Below are 17230 nucleotides of genomic sequence, written 5' to 3'. Positions count from 1 at the left end.
GAGTCTCCTCACCCATGTTCCCCGAGAAGTACCAGGATTCTGGTGGGGGTACTGCCCCAGTCTGTGGAGGACGACAGGTCTCCAGTAAGAAAATGGTGGAAAGAAGGGTGATGTCTGTAATAGTCCTGCCCTCATGGTTCCCTGAAGGGCAGGGATCTGCAGGAACCTGTTCTAGAAGGAAGAGAAATGTGGGAGGACTTCAAGGACTGGTAATAATCAGCCTCTTCTCTAAATCAAACACTAAAGAAAACTCATCATTTGTTTCCAAGAGCTTAACTGCCAGACTGATCTGGTAAATCCCTTATATACGGAATCCATAGAGCAGACAGAGCCTGGCTTCCTAAGGAACCTAAGAGGGAAAAATGGAGCTTCAGAGTGAGCCAAAAATACGTTCATGGATGAGAGGAGAGCAACACTTATGCATGAGAGATAAAGGGTGGTAACGTGTGTAATTACACATGTCCATCAATCCTGACTTAAGAGAAAGTCCTTTCTCATTTGATTGAAAAACATCCATTTGGATGGGCACATCTGAAGTGACTAGGAAAAGGCAAAATTAATAGTCTACAAGGAAGAACATTTCTTTGACTGTATTGAGAATACGTAACAGAAAACCGAAAAAGGAAGTAAAAGTGCATAGAATGATTAGAAAATGAAAATTACCATGTTCCCTATTTAATGGCCTCACTTAGAAAGCCTGGCATCAGAGAACCTACCTCAAGGTTCTCTCAGACGCCGTCTCAGCCAGCCCAGCAGCAGCCGCATCTTCCCCATGGCCTTCGTGCTCTCTCTACTCATGGCCCTCGTGTTGGTCAGCTACGCCCCAGGAGGATCCCTGGGCTGTGACCTGGCCCAGAACCACATGCTGGTTGGCAGGAAGAACCTAATGCTCCTGGGCCAAATGAGGAGACTCTCCCCTCGCTTCTGTCTGCAGGACAGAAAAGACTTCGCTTTTCCCCAGGAGATGGTGGAGGGCGGCCAGCTCCAGGAGGCCCAGGCCATCTCTGTGCTCCATGAGATGCTCCAGCAGAGCTTCAACCTCTTCCACACAGAGCGCTCGTCTGCTGCCTGGGACACCACCCTCCTGGAGCAGCTCCGCACTGGACTCCATCAGCAGCTGGATGACTTGGACGCCTGCCTTGGGCAGGTGATGGGAGAAGAAGACTCTGCCCTGGGAAGGACGGGCCCCACACTGGCTGTGAAGAGGTACTTCCAGGGCATCCATGTCTACCTGAAAGAGAAGGAATACAGCGACTGCGCCTGGGAAACCGTCAGAGTGGAAATCATGAGATCCTTGTCTTCATCAGCCAGCTTGCAAGAAAGGTTAAGAATGATGGATGGAGACCTGAGCTCACCTTGACATGACTCTCACTGACTAAGATGCCGCATCATCCTTGTATACTCACCTGGGGTCATTTCAGAAGACTATGAATTCTGCTTTAGCCACCAAATGTGTGGAATTAACTCAGCCGATACATGTCTGTAGTAATAAGCACATAGATATAAAAAAAATCAACTGCAGGGGTATCAATCGATAAGCTATGACTGCCCTGATGTTATTTATTTATTCTTTATTTATTTAGGTAATGGAATATTTTATCTCATCATATTTATATTTTCATATAAAAATGTGTATGTTTACATTGTATTAAAATTTAGAAGATATATTTCTCTATTTTATTAAAATTGTTATTTGGTTTATTTATTAAATAGTTATCACAATAAATTTCTCGAGTTTTGATTTTGAAAACCTAAATCCTTATTTTGTCTTCAAATACCTATCACAAAATGGTATTTGTTCACTTTATATGGTGAAACAGTTCTATCACTTTCTAACAAATGTCTGTCAAAAGGCGGAATTCTGAGAATCTTCTGTGGTGCAGTTCTTAGGACTCGGAGTTTTTCGTCCAGGGAGCCTTGGTTGAGGAACTGAGATCCTATAAGCTGTGGAGGGTGCCAAAGAGAAAAAAGGTAGAAAGGAGATTATGAATTGTAGAAAATGGCTAGTCTCGATGTCACAGGCGTAACTAATTTATCCCCACTCGTTAAAGACTGGTTGATGTACATATGTGAGGGAAGCAGTCACCTCCTGCGGGAAAGCTGAGGACACACCCTGCTGACTGGCTGCTCCTGACTCCTGTTACTCTCTCTCCCGCCTTCTCCTCAGGACTGCCTTACTGAGCAATTCACTCCCTTCCACAGTAACTTCACTGCCTCCACACACGAGCTCTGTTCTGTGCTGGTTTCTAGCTGCATGGTGTAGTCAGAGTGGAAGCCACAGGAAGAGAGCCCAAGTGAGAGGAGAGTTCTCGAAATTCCAAAACCTCTGAATCCCAGCTGTGCTATTTACCAACAGTGTGACCCTGAAAAGTCTCACAAACACAACAGGTCAGTTTCCTCATCTTTAATATGAGGACAGTAAGAGTGGTTTTCATACAATTACTGTTTGGATTCAATGAGTCCAAATCACACAAGAGGCATCAAGCGCTCCTGGCAGAAATCATCAGGACAGTGAGAATCACTGGCGACGGGGGAGCCTGGTGGGCTGCCGTCTACGGGGTCGCACAGAGTCGGACACGACTGAAGCGACTTAGCAGCAGCAGCAGCAGCACATCCATCATGGGAGGTCAATCTGCATGTGTGGAGTCTAGGATCCTGGAGTAGGGTGAGGAAGGGAGAGGAAGTTTTCTACACTTGGCCACTCCTGAGAAAACAGTCTTCCTAAACTGTTCAAATGGAGGCAAGAAGACCAAGGCAGGCTGGGGAATGCAGAGACAGCTAAGAGATGTGAGAACCAGTAGCTGCCATGATCAATATGACTCTAAAGAAGTAAAAGGGTTTCTTAAGCTTATTTATATATATTAAACACACATGTCATCACTAAACTTTTAAATAATTCATACAAAGGAATGCCTACCCTTGACTTCTTGGAGGATTCACTGTAATCCTATACCATTAACAATTTAATGGGTATCCTTCTAGACATTTTCATATGTAGTTAACAAATCTATACATATGGACATACTAATGTATACCATATAAATATACATTTATATCCATTTCTCATATACTTCAGTTTCTTATTTATTTATCAGTTCAGTTCAGTTCAGTCGCTCAGTCGTGTCCGACTCTTTGCAATCCCATGAATCGCAGCATGCCAGGCCTCCCTGTCCATCACCAACTCCGGGAGTTCACTCAAACTCATGTCCATCGAGTCAGAGATGCCATCTAGCCATCTCATCCTCTGTCATCCCCTTCTCCTCCTGCCCCCAATCCCTCCCAGCATCAGAGTCTTTTCCAATGAGTCAACTCTTCGCATGAGGTGGCCAAAGTACTAGAGTTTCAGCTTCAGCATCATTCCCTCCAAAGAAATTCCAGGGCTGATCTCCTTCAGAATGGACTGGTTGGATCTTCTTGCAGTCCAAGGGACTCTCAAGAGTCTTCTCCAACACCACAGTTCAAAAGCACAAATTCTTCAGCGCTCAGCCTTCTTCACAGTCCAACTCTCACATCCATACATGACCCCAGGAAAAACCATAGCCTTGACTAGACGGACGTTTGTTGGCAAAGTAATGTCTCTGCTTTTCAATATGCTATCTAGGTTGGTCATAACTTTACTTCCAACGAGTAAGCATCTTTTAATTTCATGGCTGCAATCACCATCTGCAGTGATTTTGGAGCCCCCCAAAAATAAAGTCTGACACTGTTTCCACTGTTTCCCCATCTATTTCCCATGAAGTGATGGGACCAGATGCCATGATCTTCATTCTCTGAATGTTGAGCTTTAAGCCAACATTTTCACTCTCCTCTTTCACTTTCATCAAGAGGCTTTTGAGTTCCTCTTCACCTTCTGCCATAAGGGTGGTGTCATCTGCATATCTGAGGTTATTGAGAGTTCTCCCCGCAATCTTGATTCCAGCTTGTGCTTCTTCCAGCCCAGCGTTTCTCATGATGTTCTCTGCATATAAGTTAAATGAGCAGGGTGACAATATACAGCCTTGACGCACTCCTTTTCCTATTTGGAACCAGTCTGTTGTTTCATGTCCAGTTCTAACTGTTACTTCCTGACCTGCATATATGTTTCTCAAGAGGCAGGTCCCTTGCAAAAAGATCTTTGAGATTTTTCTTCATTAGCAGCAGCAGTACATAAAAATGGATTGCTAGTTATAAATCGCTGCCTTATGTGTTAACTGCAAAACTAAGATAATCATAATAACTTGTCTTGAAAGTGTGGTAAGATTAATTGCCTTAATTTATAGCACATTCTCAGAATGGTACCAAACACTTCCCAAGTGCTCCTTACATATTAACTGTTTTATTTGAATCTGGTTAGAAGATTATTTCCTGAGGTTCTGGATCTGTGGTCAGGAAGATGAAGCAGTTCCCAGAGAGCTGTTCAGAGACACATTTCTGCAGCTCACCCACCCCCGAGTGAGAAGAGAAATAGCCTTTCACTGGGATGAGGAGGCCAAGAAGGTTGCAACAATACCCAGAGTTCTAGACAGAAACATTCCTATGTGGCACACAGGCCAGCTGTCCACAAGACTCACCCCCACCCTCACTGGATTCTTGGTCCTCCTAGAGTTTAGGACCTCAGAGAATCAGTCAGGAAGACAGCATCTGGCAGGCAGTCAGGAGGATCCTCTGCTCTGAGCACTCAACTCAGCCAGGAGACCAGGCCAGAGGGGATTCCCAGGCTGGATCCTGAAATCCCTTTTGGCAGCTTGCATTTAGTTTCCCTTTCACTTGTTGCATCAACTTCCTTGCTATTTTTGCCTTCTGGGGTTCATGACGCAATCTCTGAGGATGTAAAAAACACAAGTCACTTGCTGGTTTTGAGTATGTAGATGGCTTTGCTTTGGGCTGTTTCACTTTAAGGAAGATTCAGAAACTGCCTCAGAGACAGGAAACTAACCCAGAACCCACACAGTGGGACTTGCTCACGTGTCAGCAGAGGGGGGCCTCTAAGGCTTGTTCAGCAGCTGCAGCCAATGTGTTGTCCCTTTTAACCGTTTTCTCAACCTTGGGTTAGCCTGACTCACTGCACCCCTGATAGTGATTTTGACAATTAAAGTCCAGGTCAGAGAACGGCCTGGGATCTGAAGTAAATGCAGGCTTGATGCAGATGGGCATGTTCTGAAAGGGCCAGTCTGAGTGTCCAGCAGCAGTGGGTCCTGGCAGGAAACAGTGAAAACAAGGCCTGCGCTGTTCCTGCCTGGTCCTGGGCCATTGACCCTCAGATGGGAGCACTCTGAGAGTGACAGGGGTGCACAGTGTGGGATCTTCTGGGTGGGTATATTCTGGAGGTGTTAGGAGAGCTAGGCAAAGAGGCCTTCAGCCAAGGTTCTAGTTCCAGCTGCATCCTGAAGTGAGCTAGAAAAAAATTGCATGAGTCAATCCAAGACTTTTGACAAGATGTCCAGGGTGTGAGAAAGGGCAAGAGAGAAGACTACAACCAGGAGCACTTAGATTGCTCTGCACATTGTCCCTCTCCACACCAGGTGGGAGGCCTGAGAAGGGGCTCTGGGCAGCCCCAGCCTGGGCGGATTCAGCCTCAGGTGCTGAGAGAGGTTGAAAGCGAGGCCGCAGCTCGAAGGTGGGAAGACACGCTCTAAATTGGCAGCATTTGCTTCTTTTGTTCATGAAGTGGTTAAGAAACATTTGCTAAATACTTGCTCACTAAATGACAGACACTGTGAGTCGCAGTAGGAGGTGACCTTGGCAGTCTCTATTGTAGACTCTGTATTCCCTTCTCACGCATGCTGACCACCTCATCACATGCTTGCATGTCTTTTGCTCACCCAGAAGAAGAATTAGTTCGGCAAGTTGCTTAATCCTTATTGATGATCAAGATGGAAAAAAAGACAATCTCAATGTAACAGAGAAACCTTTGATTCTTCATTAGTTTCTGGCCATCTAATCTGAATCAAATTTCAATTATACACTTGTCCTTAGAGGCCAAAAGGGAAGGTATTGGGCCTGTCAATGTTATATTCCAAAGGATTAAAGTCTAGGGCTTCCCTGGCGGGCCAGTGGTTAAGAACTCACCTGCCAGTGCAGGGGACCTGGGTTCCAGCCCCGCTCAGGGAGGATGACGTGTGCTGTGAGGCCCCTGCACCTGTGCCCCACAACTACTGAGCTGGGCCCTGGAGTCTGTGCTCTGCAGCAGGAGAGAGCTCTGCAGGGAGAAGCCTGAGCAGCTCAGCTAGAGAGCAGCCACGCTTGCTCCAACTGGAGAAAGCCCGCCTGCTGCCACAAAGAGCCAGTCCAGTCACAAACTATTATTAAAAATTACCCAGTCTATACTTTATGAAGAGCTCCTAATGCCTCTCCCTCTCCCCACGCGGCCCCCTCACACACACACTCTGGTTGTAGCAACTTTTTATTTATTTTCTTATTTTTGGTTCTGAGACTTGTGGGATCTTAGTTCTCTGACCAGGGATGGAACTTGGGCCTCCTGCCCTGAAAGCATAGAGTCCCAACCACTAGGTCTCCAGGGAATTCCCAGATCTCCTTCATCTTTTACCTAATGTTCTTTTTCTCTTCTGGGATGTCATTTAGGATGCCCCGTTACCTTTAATTGCCATGTCTTCTTAGCCACCTCTGGCTATGACAGTTTCTCAGTAGTAGACACTTTATGTTATTGTCAATGGTATCATTTTTAAATGTCATTTTCCAACTTTTAATTGCTCATATAAAAAAAGTGGTTGATTTTTAATATTGATCTTGTTTTCGTACTGCTCCCTCCAGCTTGAGCTGTGTTGGTTACCATGGAGCCGACAACCCCATGTGGCCAGCTGAGCACTTGTCTAGTCCAGCCTGAGCTGTACTATGACTAACACCATGTACTCTATTTTGAAGGCACTATGAAAAAGAAGAATGTAACTATCTCACTACTAATTTTGTATTGGTTTATGTTGCAATGATAACATTTAGAAATATTGTTAAGTCAAATATACTGTTAAAATTATCTTTTTTCTGTTTACTCTTTTGATGTGGCCTCCAGAAAAATTTAAATTGCACATTCATATAAAAAGAAGTGGTCTTTTAATTTCCTAGCTGCAGTCACCATCTGCACTGATTTTGGAGCCCAAGCAAAGAAAGTCTGTCACTCTTTCCATTGTTTCCCCATCTATTTACCATGAAGTGATAATGAGTTTGAACAAACTCCGGGAGGTACTGAAGGACAGGGAAGCCTGGCATTCTGCATCCCATGGGGTCACAAAAAGTCAGACCTGACTTAGCGACTGAAAAACAACAAGGTTGATAACATTATGTGATGTCTTGCTCCTTATGACTAAGGCCTCCAAAACAATTCAGAACAACTTAGTTTAACAACATTCTATTTTGTTTTTTATATACATTATTTTTTCTTTTTATTTAAATATATTTAGTTAAGTGAATGATAATTGCTTTACAGTATTGTGTTGGTTTCTGCCATATAGCAACATGAATCAGCCACAGGTATACATATCTCCCCTCCCTCTGGAACCTCTCCCACCCCTCTAGGAACATCACTCTATTGTAGAGAGACAAAAATAGGTGCCTTTGTTAAAATCATAAACTGCAAGTATTAATGTTTGGTAATAGCAGATTTGAGAATGAAACCTAATTCTTATGAAAAAGAAAACTCTTACAAACAAGGCCCCCTCTCCACAAATCTCATAATATGAAAAGAAAAAAAAGAAAAATCTTTTGAAATGAACGAATCCTGTAATAATCAAGTTCAAAAGATGTGGCTTATATTTTTCTTTAACATTCAGCAATTCATTGAAACTTTACAAACATTAGAAATTCTCAGTTTCTATATCTTTTTTCCCCATGGTATATATAAATTAAAATAGCAAGGAGCATAAAGAAAAAGAGTTTTAGAGGCAACTAATAATTCAAATGACATGGGAAAACTGAAAGGGAGACCTGAAAGTGGGAAATTCCTCTCAAATAGTAAGAATGGAGGGCCACCCTGTATAAGTAGGCCACACTCAAGGAGGAAGGACATTCACTCTGCAAACTCTTGAAGACTCAGCTTCAGCACCTACTAGCAGAACAGGCAGCCCTGGGCCTGATTTCACCATGACCTACCGGTGCCTCCTCCAGATGGTTGTCCTGCTGTGTCTCTCCACCACAGCTCTTTGCAGGTGCTACAGCTTGCTTCGATTCCAACAAGAGCGGAGCCTTGAGGTGTGTCAGAACCTCCTGTGGCAGTTACCTGCAACTCCTCAACATTGCCTCGAGTTCAGGATGGACTTCCAGATGCCTGAGGAGATGAAGCAAGCACAGCAGTTCCAGAAGGAAGATGCCGTATTGGTCATGTATGAGATGCTCCAGCACATCTTCAATATTCTCACCAGAGACTTCTCCAGCACTGGCTGGTCTGACACCATCATTGAGCACCTCCTTGAGGAACTCTATGGGCAGATGAATCGTCTGGAGCCAATCCAGAAGGAAATAATGCAGAAGCAAACCTCCACTATGGGAGACACGACCATTCTTCGCCTGAAGAAATATTACTTCACCCTCGGGCAGTACCTCAATTCCAAGGAGCACAACAGGTGTGCCTGGGCAGTCGTGCAAGTGCAATTGCTCAGGAACTTTTCTTTCCTGAAGAGCCTAACAGGTTCCCTCCGGGACTGAACATCTCCCACTTGTGGCTCTGGGAAGGGACAATGTGACTTTGAGGTGAGACTCCAGCCAGCAGAGGGTCTTGAAGTAAATGATGATGCAATGCACTGATTTCAATGGACAGTTAGTTAAAGACTAAGTTGTTTTTAAATTGATTTATGCATTATTTATTTATTTAAACTTTTATATGAGAAATAAATTATTTATGAAACAAAGGTCAACATGGCAGTTTCAATGTCAACTTGATTTTTGTGACAACACATATTAAAAATTGCAGAGCACCTTGGAGGCATTCATTGCAAAACAAGCCTGCAGAGTAGTCGAGTTTCTGGCCCCTGCCTTTGAGGAATTTAAAATACAAGGAAGCCCTGTGGAATGTCCGAGTTATATGCACGCTCTCCATGTATCCACACAGTACCCACGCTTGTCTTGTTCACATCTTTAAATGTACCAGACATCTTTAAATGTACCTCATGCCGGAGGGCCCCTCTATATGATATGGGCTTTTTTCTTTTTTTTTTTTTTTCAGTTGGGGGAAAATGTACACCACCACCTTACATTTGAGAGTCTTACAAAGTAAGCCTTCTTTATGCCAATAAAATTTGGGCAAATTCCACTTAATTTATAAAATTCTTACTAAAGTAAATGAAAAATTCCGACCTTCTAAACGTTCTCACTTACTTGTACACTCCAACCCTTATTTCCAGCAATGTAGTCCTCAGAAAGAGGTTTCAGGAACATGAGTTGAAAATTACTTAAGACTGTCATGAGAGTCATTAGAAATTGTCAAACATGCTAATTCACTCAATTAAAAATAAGTGAAAAGTGATCTTGGAAATATTAAATTTACATCCATAAAAGATAGAAAAGTAAAACGATATTAAATACTTGTTTTAGTACACAGAAAATATAGTTTAAATAAAGTTGAATAAAATGCTACTGTTATATACAAAATATATTTTAATATTCTATGCTTAATAGTTAAAATATCTTCTATAAATTTATTGTAAAATTGGATATGTGAAATATTTCTTTTAAAATAACTATATAATTCAATATAAAATTAATTCAAACAAAGTGCTGTGCTTTTAAAAATATTCCTAGTTTTCAGCTATTCAACACTTACTCCCCAACTTCAAGGCCGAATCCTTGAAAGACCCTGAAAATTCCAGAGCATTCCAGGGGCACACACTTCTTTGGTCCCTGACCCAGGTGGTGGCCGCGTTCCTTCTCATCCACAGAAAGTCCCCCAAACCGTCCCATGCTTATTTGTCTCCTGACCACCGCTGACTTCTCCTCTGGCTGCAACGCACTCCCAGGGTCCCATAGCCAGTCTCATCGCCTTGGCTGTTTCTCACGTTGTCCAAAATGGCTCTAAGCCTATAGCCTCACTGACTCCCCCTGGCTCGGCTTTGTGCTCAAGGTCCTCCCACCGTCCCATCTCTCACAGTCTCACCGCCATCGCCGGGTTTAACTCTGTCCACACCGCGGTGCCACCGCCCCAAGCCGATTGTCTCATCACCTGTGCTCGCTTTCACTTTGTCCGCGAAGCCGTCCCTTCAACTCGAAGCCAAAAGCCTCAGCGCTGCCACCGTGTTTCATTCTGTGCCCAACGCCTTTCCATCCTGCCTCAGCGAATAGTCTCGTCGCCACTTCCAGGGTCCCCTGTGTGGACCACACCCATCCATCGTCCGGTGGTCTCATCCCTCCGCAGGGTTTAACTTTGTCTCAAAGCTGTCCAATCGTCCCACCAGCAGTGTTTTTCCCCACCGTCACGTTTCACTTTGTCCGCAACGCGGACTCCTCTCAGAGCCAAGCAGGGCTCCCCTGTGTGAGAAACGCCCTCCCTTCACCCCACAGCCAATAGTCTCATCGCTTCCGCTGTGCTTCACTTTCAGCGCAAAGCCCTCCCATCGTCCGACAGCGAATAATCTTGGCCACCTCGGCATCTAAAGTGAGTGCAACACCGCCCCCAGTGCCCCATAGCCTCTCGTCTCATTGCGACGTGGGCTCTCACTGTGTCCGCAACACTTTCCAATCGTCTTATCTGCAACCGCCTCACCCACCGCCCACCCCTGCCGGATTTCATGTGTGGCAGGACTCTGGCCCAGCTTCCTATCGCCAATATTCTCATCGCCTCCGCTGTTTTACACCTGCCAGAAGACCTCCGACTTATCAGCGCAAACATCCATAGTTTCATAGCCATTTCAGGGTCCTCCTTTGTCCGGAACGCCCTCCGACGGTCCCATCGCCCAAGGTCCCATCCCCAGGGCAGGGCTGAAGTGCACTCTGTCGCAGCGCCTCCCCGTCGCACCATAGGGAATACTCTGCTGCATCCCTGCTTGCTCTCTTCGCTGGAACGAGCCTGGGATCCACCGCCAGAAACACAGGGAAATCTTCAAACTTCTGAAATAGATGCAAAGGACCCGCTCTCAGTCGCGCCCAAAGGACAGAGCAGACTTCAGATTTCCTCAGAAAAGAGATGATCACTCCAGTGCAGATGACTCAGGGCCCCTGCAACCACTATCTGATGCTCCAGCAGAGCTTCCAACTCTTCACCACGGAGGACAGCCGTGCTACCCTGCAGCCCGGATCAGAGCCTGAAACAACTGGAGCCCATGGAAGGAGACAATCTGTGCTGTTCTCTCGGGACTTCCTGCCGGGGAGTATTTCCATGGCATCCATCTCTACGTCAGGGAGCTGGAATACAGCCACTTTGCCTGAGAGGCTGTCAGAGTGGAAATGAAAAGTGCCTTTCCCTCATGTAAAAATCCTCAAAGAAATGGCAACAATAAGGGTGTTTATATTTGTAACACTTGCTAATGAATTCCATCATTGTTTGCTTCCTGTTCCAGAGTGACTGCAGCTCATACTTCCTCAGGCAATGAAAACTGAAATGAAAATCATGATTTTTCAGAAGCAGGTGTGAACAGCAGAGCAGAATGTCTTTTCTTGTATAAAGATCTTGTGATCATCATTGAAAAGATCTCTTGATGTCTGCGGGGCTGGTATTTTCTATACTCAGCGTTCATAGTTTCTTTCCCATGGACAGGTTTCCAGGATCCTCTGTTCTTCAATATCTTTTTCAGTTAAGTCTAGGTGCTATAGAGATAAAGAATAAACTGTGTGGATTTTCATCATCATAGAAACTTATCTTTCCTTCTCTGAAGAGCACAATGCAGGCCTTCCGGATCAGGTGAATCTTCTGGTTTGCTCTCATTCAAAGAGTGATTCAGGGACATGGGTACCTTCTGTTCTGTGGCTTTTTCCATCGTCAATATATGACTCCATGTTTGTCTGTGGTACTTGTATCTAGTACACTGGGCAATAAAGCGATGAAGTCTGGTGGCTCACAGGGGATGCTTCCAAGCGCCAGGACTATACAGGGTGAGAGCACTTCCTCTCGCGTTCCGTGGCCTGGATTTATCCTCATGGGAATCTCACTGCAAGCAAGCTGGGAAACTATTGGGTGATGAATGGATGAAGAGATAAGTTCAGGGTGCTGACTTTCAAAAATGCACAACACGAAAGTTGCAGGTTAAGTGTTTGGGGGGCAAAATGAGAACTGTAGCCCAGGAGACAGCACCTCAGGTAGCTCTGAGAAGCTGTTCCAAAGACACACAGAGAGATATATGTGATTTTGGTGAAGGGACAATACATGCAATCATGTGCCTATTTTTTGTGGACGTTTTCTGCCTGTGTGGTGAAGGTTTCTTGCAGTCACAAGAAGCAGTCGTCACCATGAAGGGTTTCCATGCTTTTCTAGCTATGAGGAGATAGAAGAACCATTGAGTTCTTAAAATGGGCTCCTGAAAATAGCTCACCTTCTGAAGACTTGCTCTGCCAGTTTTCCCTGCACACAGCCTCCCTCACTTCTGCTTTCCACCCGAGATTCCTTTCCAGGGGTGTTGAAAATCAGCAACTGCAAGAGCACATGATTTAATCCCTGTAGGTAGATGGCAAGTGCCAATGGAACATGCTAGTTTGTACTTGACAGGGCATGAGGCCAGGTTTCACATTTGCACTGTTTGTTCAAATGAAGTTCTGGTAAGGGTTGAGGGGAACAAGGATTGTTCTTGCTTGCACACACTTCATTAAAATACAATCTGAACCAAATGCTTTTTGTCCAAGTTCAGCTTTGGGGAGAATGACGAGAATCTTTTAATTTTAATCTTTTAAAAGAGTCTTTTAATTTTATGGCTGCAGTCACCATCCGTAGTAAGTTTGGACACCAAGAAAATGAAATCTGACAGTGTTGCCAGTTTTTCCCCATCTATTTGCCATGAAGAGATGGGACTGTGTGCCATGATCTTCTTTTTTTTGAATGTTGGTGTAACTGTATATGTATACGTACAATTATTTTTTTGGGGGGGTCTGGTTTAGCTGTGCCTCAAATTGGTTCTCTAAAAAGGTGGTTAATAGGTCAAGAAAACAATAGATGTTATAGGGATTCTGTTTTTCGTGATGGCTGAAGATTATCAAAATTTGAATTTTTGAAATTGCTATTATAATGGAAAATTTATTTACTGAGATTGGCATATTCATTCCAAAAAATCCTCTCTGTTTTGTTTTCCATGGATACAATCTGAATTGTGATACACAGAATGAAATATTCTAAATACAAAAGAAATGTTTCAACAATTAGAACATTTAAATAGAATTTGGGACTACAACATTTCCATGTTAAACCTAATGCTTTTCTAAGTTAAAATTAATGAAACTGTATGTGAACTTCCAATTTACCAGATGAGACGGCACTAGTGGTAAAGAATCTGCCTGCCACTGCAGGAGACAGGTGATGCGGATTCCATCCCTAGGTTGGGAAGATCCCCTCTACAAGGAAATGACAACCCACTCCAGGATTCTTGCCAGAGGACCCTGAGTCAGAAACGACTGATGGACTAAACAACAACAACCCTGCAGAAAACCACAAAACTAGAGAAACACAAAGGAATGTTTGTGTGTGATTTTAGATGTTCTTATGTTTCACATAAGAAAACAGTATACCTCTTGGAGTTCACAAGTTACCACTGGAAGTCCCAATGCTGGCATGTTTCTACATTTAGTTAAAATATAACAATGAAAATGATTCAGTGTCTTATATGTGTAATAAAACTCAAAAAATGTATAATCCTACTTGGAAACCATGTTAGATCTCAAATACTGTCAAGAACATGAGAAAAGTACTTTACCTTATTTTTTACATTGTACATCATTTGTGGCTCATCAAAAACAAATATATGAGTCAAGTATGTTTCATCAAGAAAAATAATAAAACAATAGAAAAATAATGAATTCACTATATGGAAGTGAAAATGGATAGGTTTAATGTATGAAATTGATACACTGGAAAAACTGATATGGTCATAAAATGTCCATGGCTAAAGATATTAAAATAGAGGAAAATGGCAAATGCATGTAATAATGAAAATCCATTTTTTCCCATTATTGAAAAAGAAGATGAATATGTGCGTCTAAAAACATACATTTCACGTTTCTAGAATCACTACTGTGAATGAGAATTGTTTTTTCTTCACTTCTGCATTTGCTGCTGCTACTGCTGCTGCTAAGTCGCGTCAGTCGTGTCCGACTCTGTGCGACCCCATAGACAGCAGCCCACCAGGCTCCCCCATCCCTGGGATTCTCCAGGCAAGAACACTGGAGTGGGTTGCCATTTCCTTCTCCAATGCATGAAAGTGAAAAGTCAAAGTGAAGTCGCTCAGTCGTGGCTGACTCTTCGTGACCCCATGGACTGCAGCCTACCAGGCTCCTCCGTCCATGGGATTTTCCAGGCAAGAGTACTGGAGAGGGGTGCCATTGCCTTCTCCAAATTGGCAGGACAGCTAACCGTTCTTTGGTTTCTTATTTCCTGCTTTCTTCCCAGCTGGAGTTCAGAGGAAACCAATATAGCCAATCTCTAAGCTCAGTATGGGACGGGGGAGCCTGGCGGGCTGCTGTCTATGGGGTCACACAGAGTCGGACACGACTGAAGCAACTTAGCAGCAGTAGCAAGCTCAATATGCCAGCAAATTTGGAAAACTCAGCAGTGGCCACAGGACTGGAAAAGGTCAGTTTTCATTACAATCCCTAAGAAAGGCAATGCCAAAGAATGCTAAAACTACTGCACAATTGCACTCATCTTACACGCTAGTAAAGTAATGCTCAAAATTCTCCAAGCCAGGCTTCAACAATACATGAACCGTGAACTTCCAGATGTTCGAGCTGGTTTCAGAAAAGACAGAGGAACCAGAGTATAAATTGCCAACATCCACTGGATCATCGAAAAAGCAAAAGAGCTCCAGAAAAAACATCTATTTCTGCTTTATTGACTATGCCAAAGCCTTTGACTGTGTGGATCGCAAAAAACTATGGAAAATTCTGAAAGAGATGGGAATACCAGACCACCTGACCTGCCTCTTGAGAAATCTGTATGCAGGTCAGGAAGCAACAGTTAGAACTGGACATGGAACAACAGACTGGCTCCAAATAGGAAAAGGAGTACGTCAAGTCTCTAAATTATCACCTTGCTCATTAAACTTATATATAGAGTACATCATGAGAAACACTGGGCCAGATGAAGCATAAGCTGGAATCAAGATTGCCGGGAGAAATATCAATAACCTCAGATATGAAGATAACACCATCATTAAGGCAGAAAGTGAAGGACAAAATAGCCTCTTGAGAACGTGAAAGAAGAGAGTCAAAAAATTTGGCTTAAACCTCAACATTCAGAAAACTAAGATCATGGCATCCGGTCTCATCACTTCATGGCACATAGATGGAGAAACAGTGGAAACAGTGGCAGACTTTATATTTTGGGGCTCCAAAATCACTGCAGATGGTGACTGCAGCCATGGAATAAAAAGCTTACTCCTTGAAAGAAAAGTTATGACCAACCTAGACAGCATATTAAAAAGCAGAGAAATACTTTGCCAAAACGGTCCATCTAGTCAAAGCTATGGTTTTTCCAGTAGTCATGTATGAATGTGAGACCTGAACTATAAAGAAAGCTGAGTGCTGAAGAACTGATGCGCTTGTACTGTGATGTTGGAGAAGATTCTTGAGAGTCCCTTGGACGGCAAGAAGATCAAACCAGTCCATCCTAAAGGAAATCAGTCCTGAATGTTCATTGGAAGGACTGATATTGAAGCTGAAATGCCAATACTTTGGCCACCTGATGTGAAAAGAGTTGACTTGTTTGAAAAGACCTTGACACTGGGAAAGATTTATGGAGGGAGGAGAAGGAGACGACAGAAGATGAGATGGTTGGATGGCATCACCGACTCAATGGACATGAGTTTGCGTAAACTCCGGGAGTTGGTGATGGATAGGGAAGCCTGGCGTGCTACTGTCCATGGGATTGCAAAGAGTCGGATATGACTGGGCTGAGGACTGAACTGAACTGAAGCCAGTATTTGACCACAGCCCATAGGTGGAAGTGTAACTCCAGCTCCTGTTTGTTCATGACGGCATCACTCACTAGTCCACCAAGACCGCAAGCCTGAGGACCTAGAGTGCAGACGGAGGTGCCACAGATCCTCATTCTCTCAGTCCTGTAGCTTGCTCCTTGCTCTGGTCCAACGCTGGATAATGGATCCCTGAAGAAAGGCCATGAGAGACTTCCAGGAACAGATGGAGAGCCTGGTGTGATGAAGGAAGCCCTGCCGCCAGCTCTCCTCTCAGACCTCACGTGGTTCACCTGCTTCCTTGGTTAAAGCTTGCAGGGTAGTTTTATGAGAGAGTCTATGTGACACTGAGTGTAGATTTTCCCGTTGTTTCCTTAGTTGTACGTGTACCTGGATGCAGTCTCGATAGAAGTCTTGAAGAACAGGTCAGGAGACATGATGTCTAATGATGGCAACAGCATCGTCATCACTCAAAAAGATTTTGACTCCCAGGATGAGAACGCCTTCAGAGCAAGTTTACAAGCTAGATAAGAATATGAAACTCATTGCTATATTCTCATATGCTTCACCTTACAGTGAGAATTGTTTCATTCAAGTTGATTAGGGCCTTACTAACCACAGGACTCCAAAAATTTCCAATCATCATATTTAGAATACATGACACTCATTTTGCAACTTTCCATCATTCTAACAGCATCAAAATTAATGTGTTTTCATTTTCTTAAATGAACAATGTGTTTTCCTTTAACTTTTAGACATTCCCCTGTGTTAACACTTGAACATAGCTTCACATGCATCTCTGTTCCTATCAAGTCTCTTGGGAGCATTTACTGTGTTGATTGAAAGCAACAGTCCTAGTAAGAACTAGAAGTGAATAGTCGCATCAGTGGAAGTTACTTTAAAGGGTTTGTTATTATTTTGGGTGTGCCACGTGGCTTAAGAGGCATTAGTTTCCTGACTGGGGATTGAACCCAGGCCCACAGCAGTGAAAATACTAAGTTCTAACCACTGAACGGCCAAGGAAGTCTCAAATTACTTTAAATTTTGCAGTTTTAGTAGTTCAGTTTTTCATTCAAGGATTCAGAGAAACTCTAAATTGTTTTAACATTATATATTTACTAAAAGAAATGACTGTTGGAGAACTGAATGGAGTATGACAAGGGTCAAAAACCATGTAAAAGTCATGTTAAAAGTAAGGCATA

General features: G+C 43.6%; 1 protein-coding gene and 1 pseudogene across 1 annotated transcript; both read left to right on the top strand.

Moving 5' to 3' along the window:
- The first annotated feature begins 678 nt into the window (after positions 1–678).
- LOC128052251 (interferon omega-1-like) lies at positions 679–1360 on the top strand (annotated as a pseudogene).
- A 6713-nt stretch (positions 1361–8073) lies between these two features.
- Positions 8074–8634, top strand: LOC128052640 (interferon beta-2-like). The gene has a single exon (XM_052645223.1). The coding sequence runs from the start codon at positions 8074–8076 to the stop codon at positions 8632–8634; it is 561 nt and encodes a 186-aa protein (XP_052501183.1).
- Positions 8635–17230: the final 8596 nt, after the last annotated feature.

Source organism: Budorcas taxicolor, chromosome 8 (genome assembly GCF_023091745.1).
Source record: "Budorcas taxicolor isolate Tak-1 chromosome 8, Takin1.1, whole genome shotgun sequence".
NCBI classification, from domain to species: Eukaryota; Metazoa; Chordata; class Mammalia; order Artiodactyla; family Bovidae; genus Budorcas; species Budorcas taxicolor.
The sequence above is the reverse complement of the archived record's forward strand: the minus strand, read 5'-3'. Positions and strand labels throughout refer to the sequence as shown.

Coding starts and splice junctions, on each gene's coding strand:
- LOC128052640 (XM_052645223.1), top strand. CDS start 8,074: ATGACCTACCGGTGCCTCCTCCAGATGGTTGTCCTGCTGTGTCTCTCC.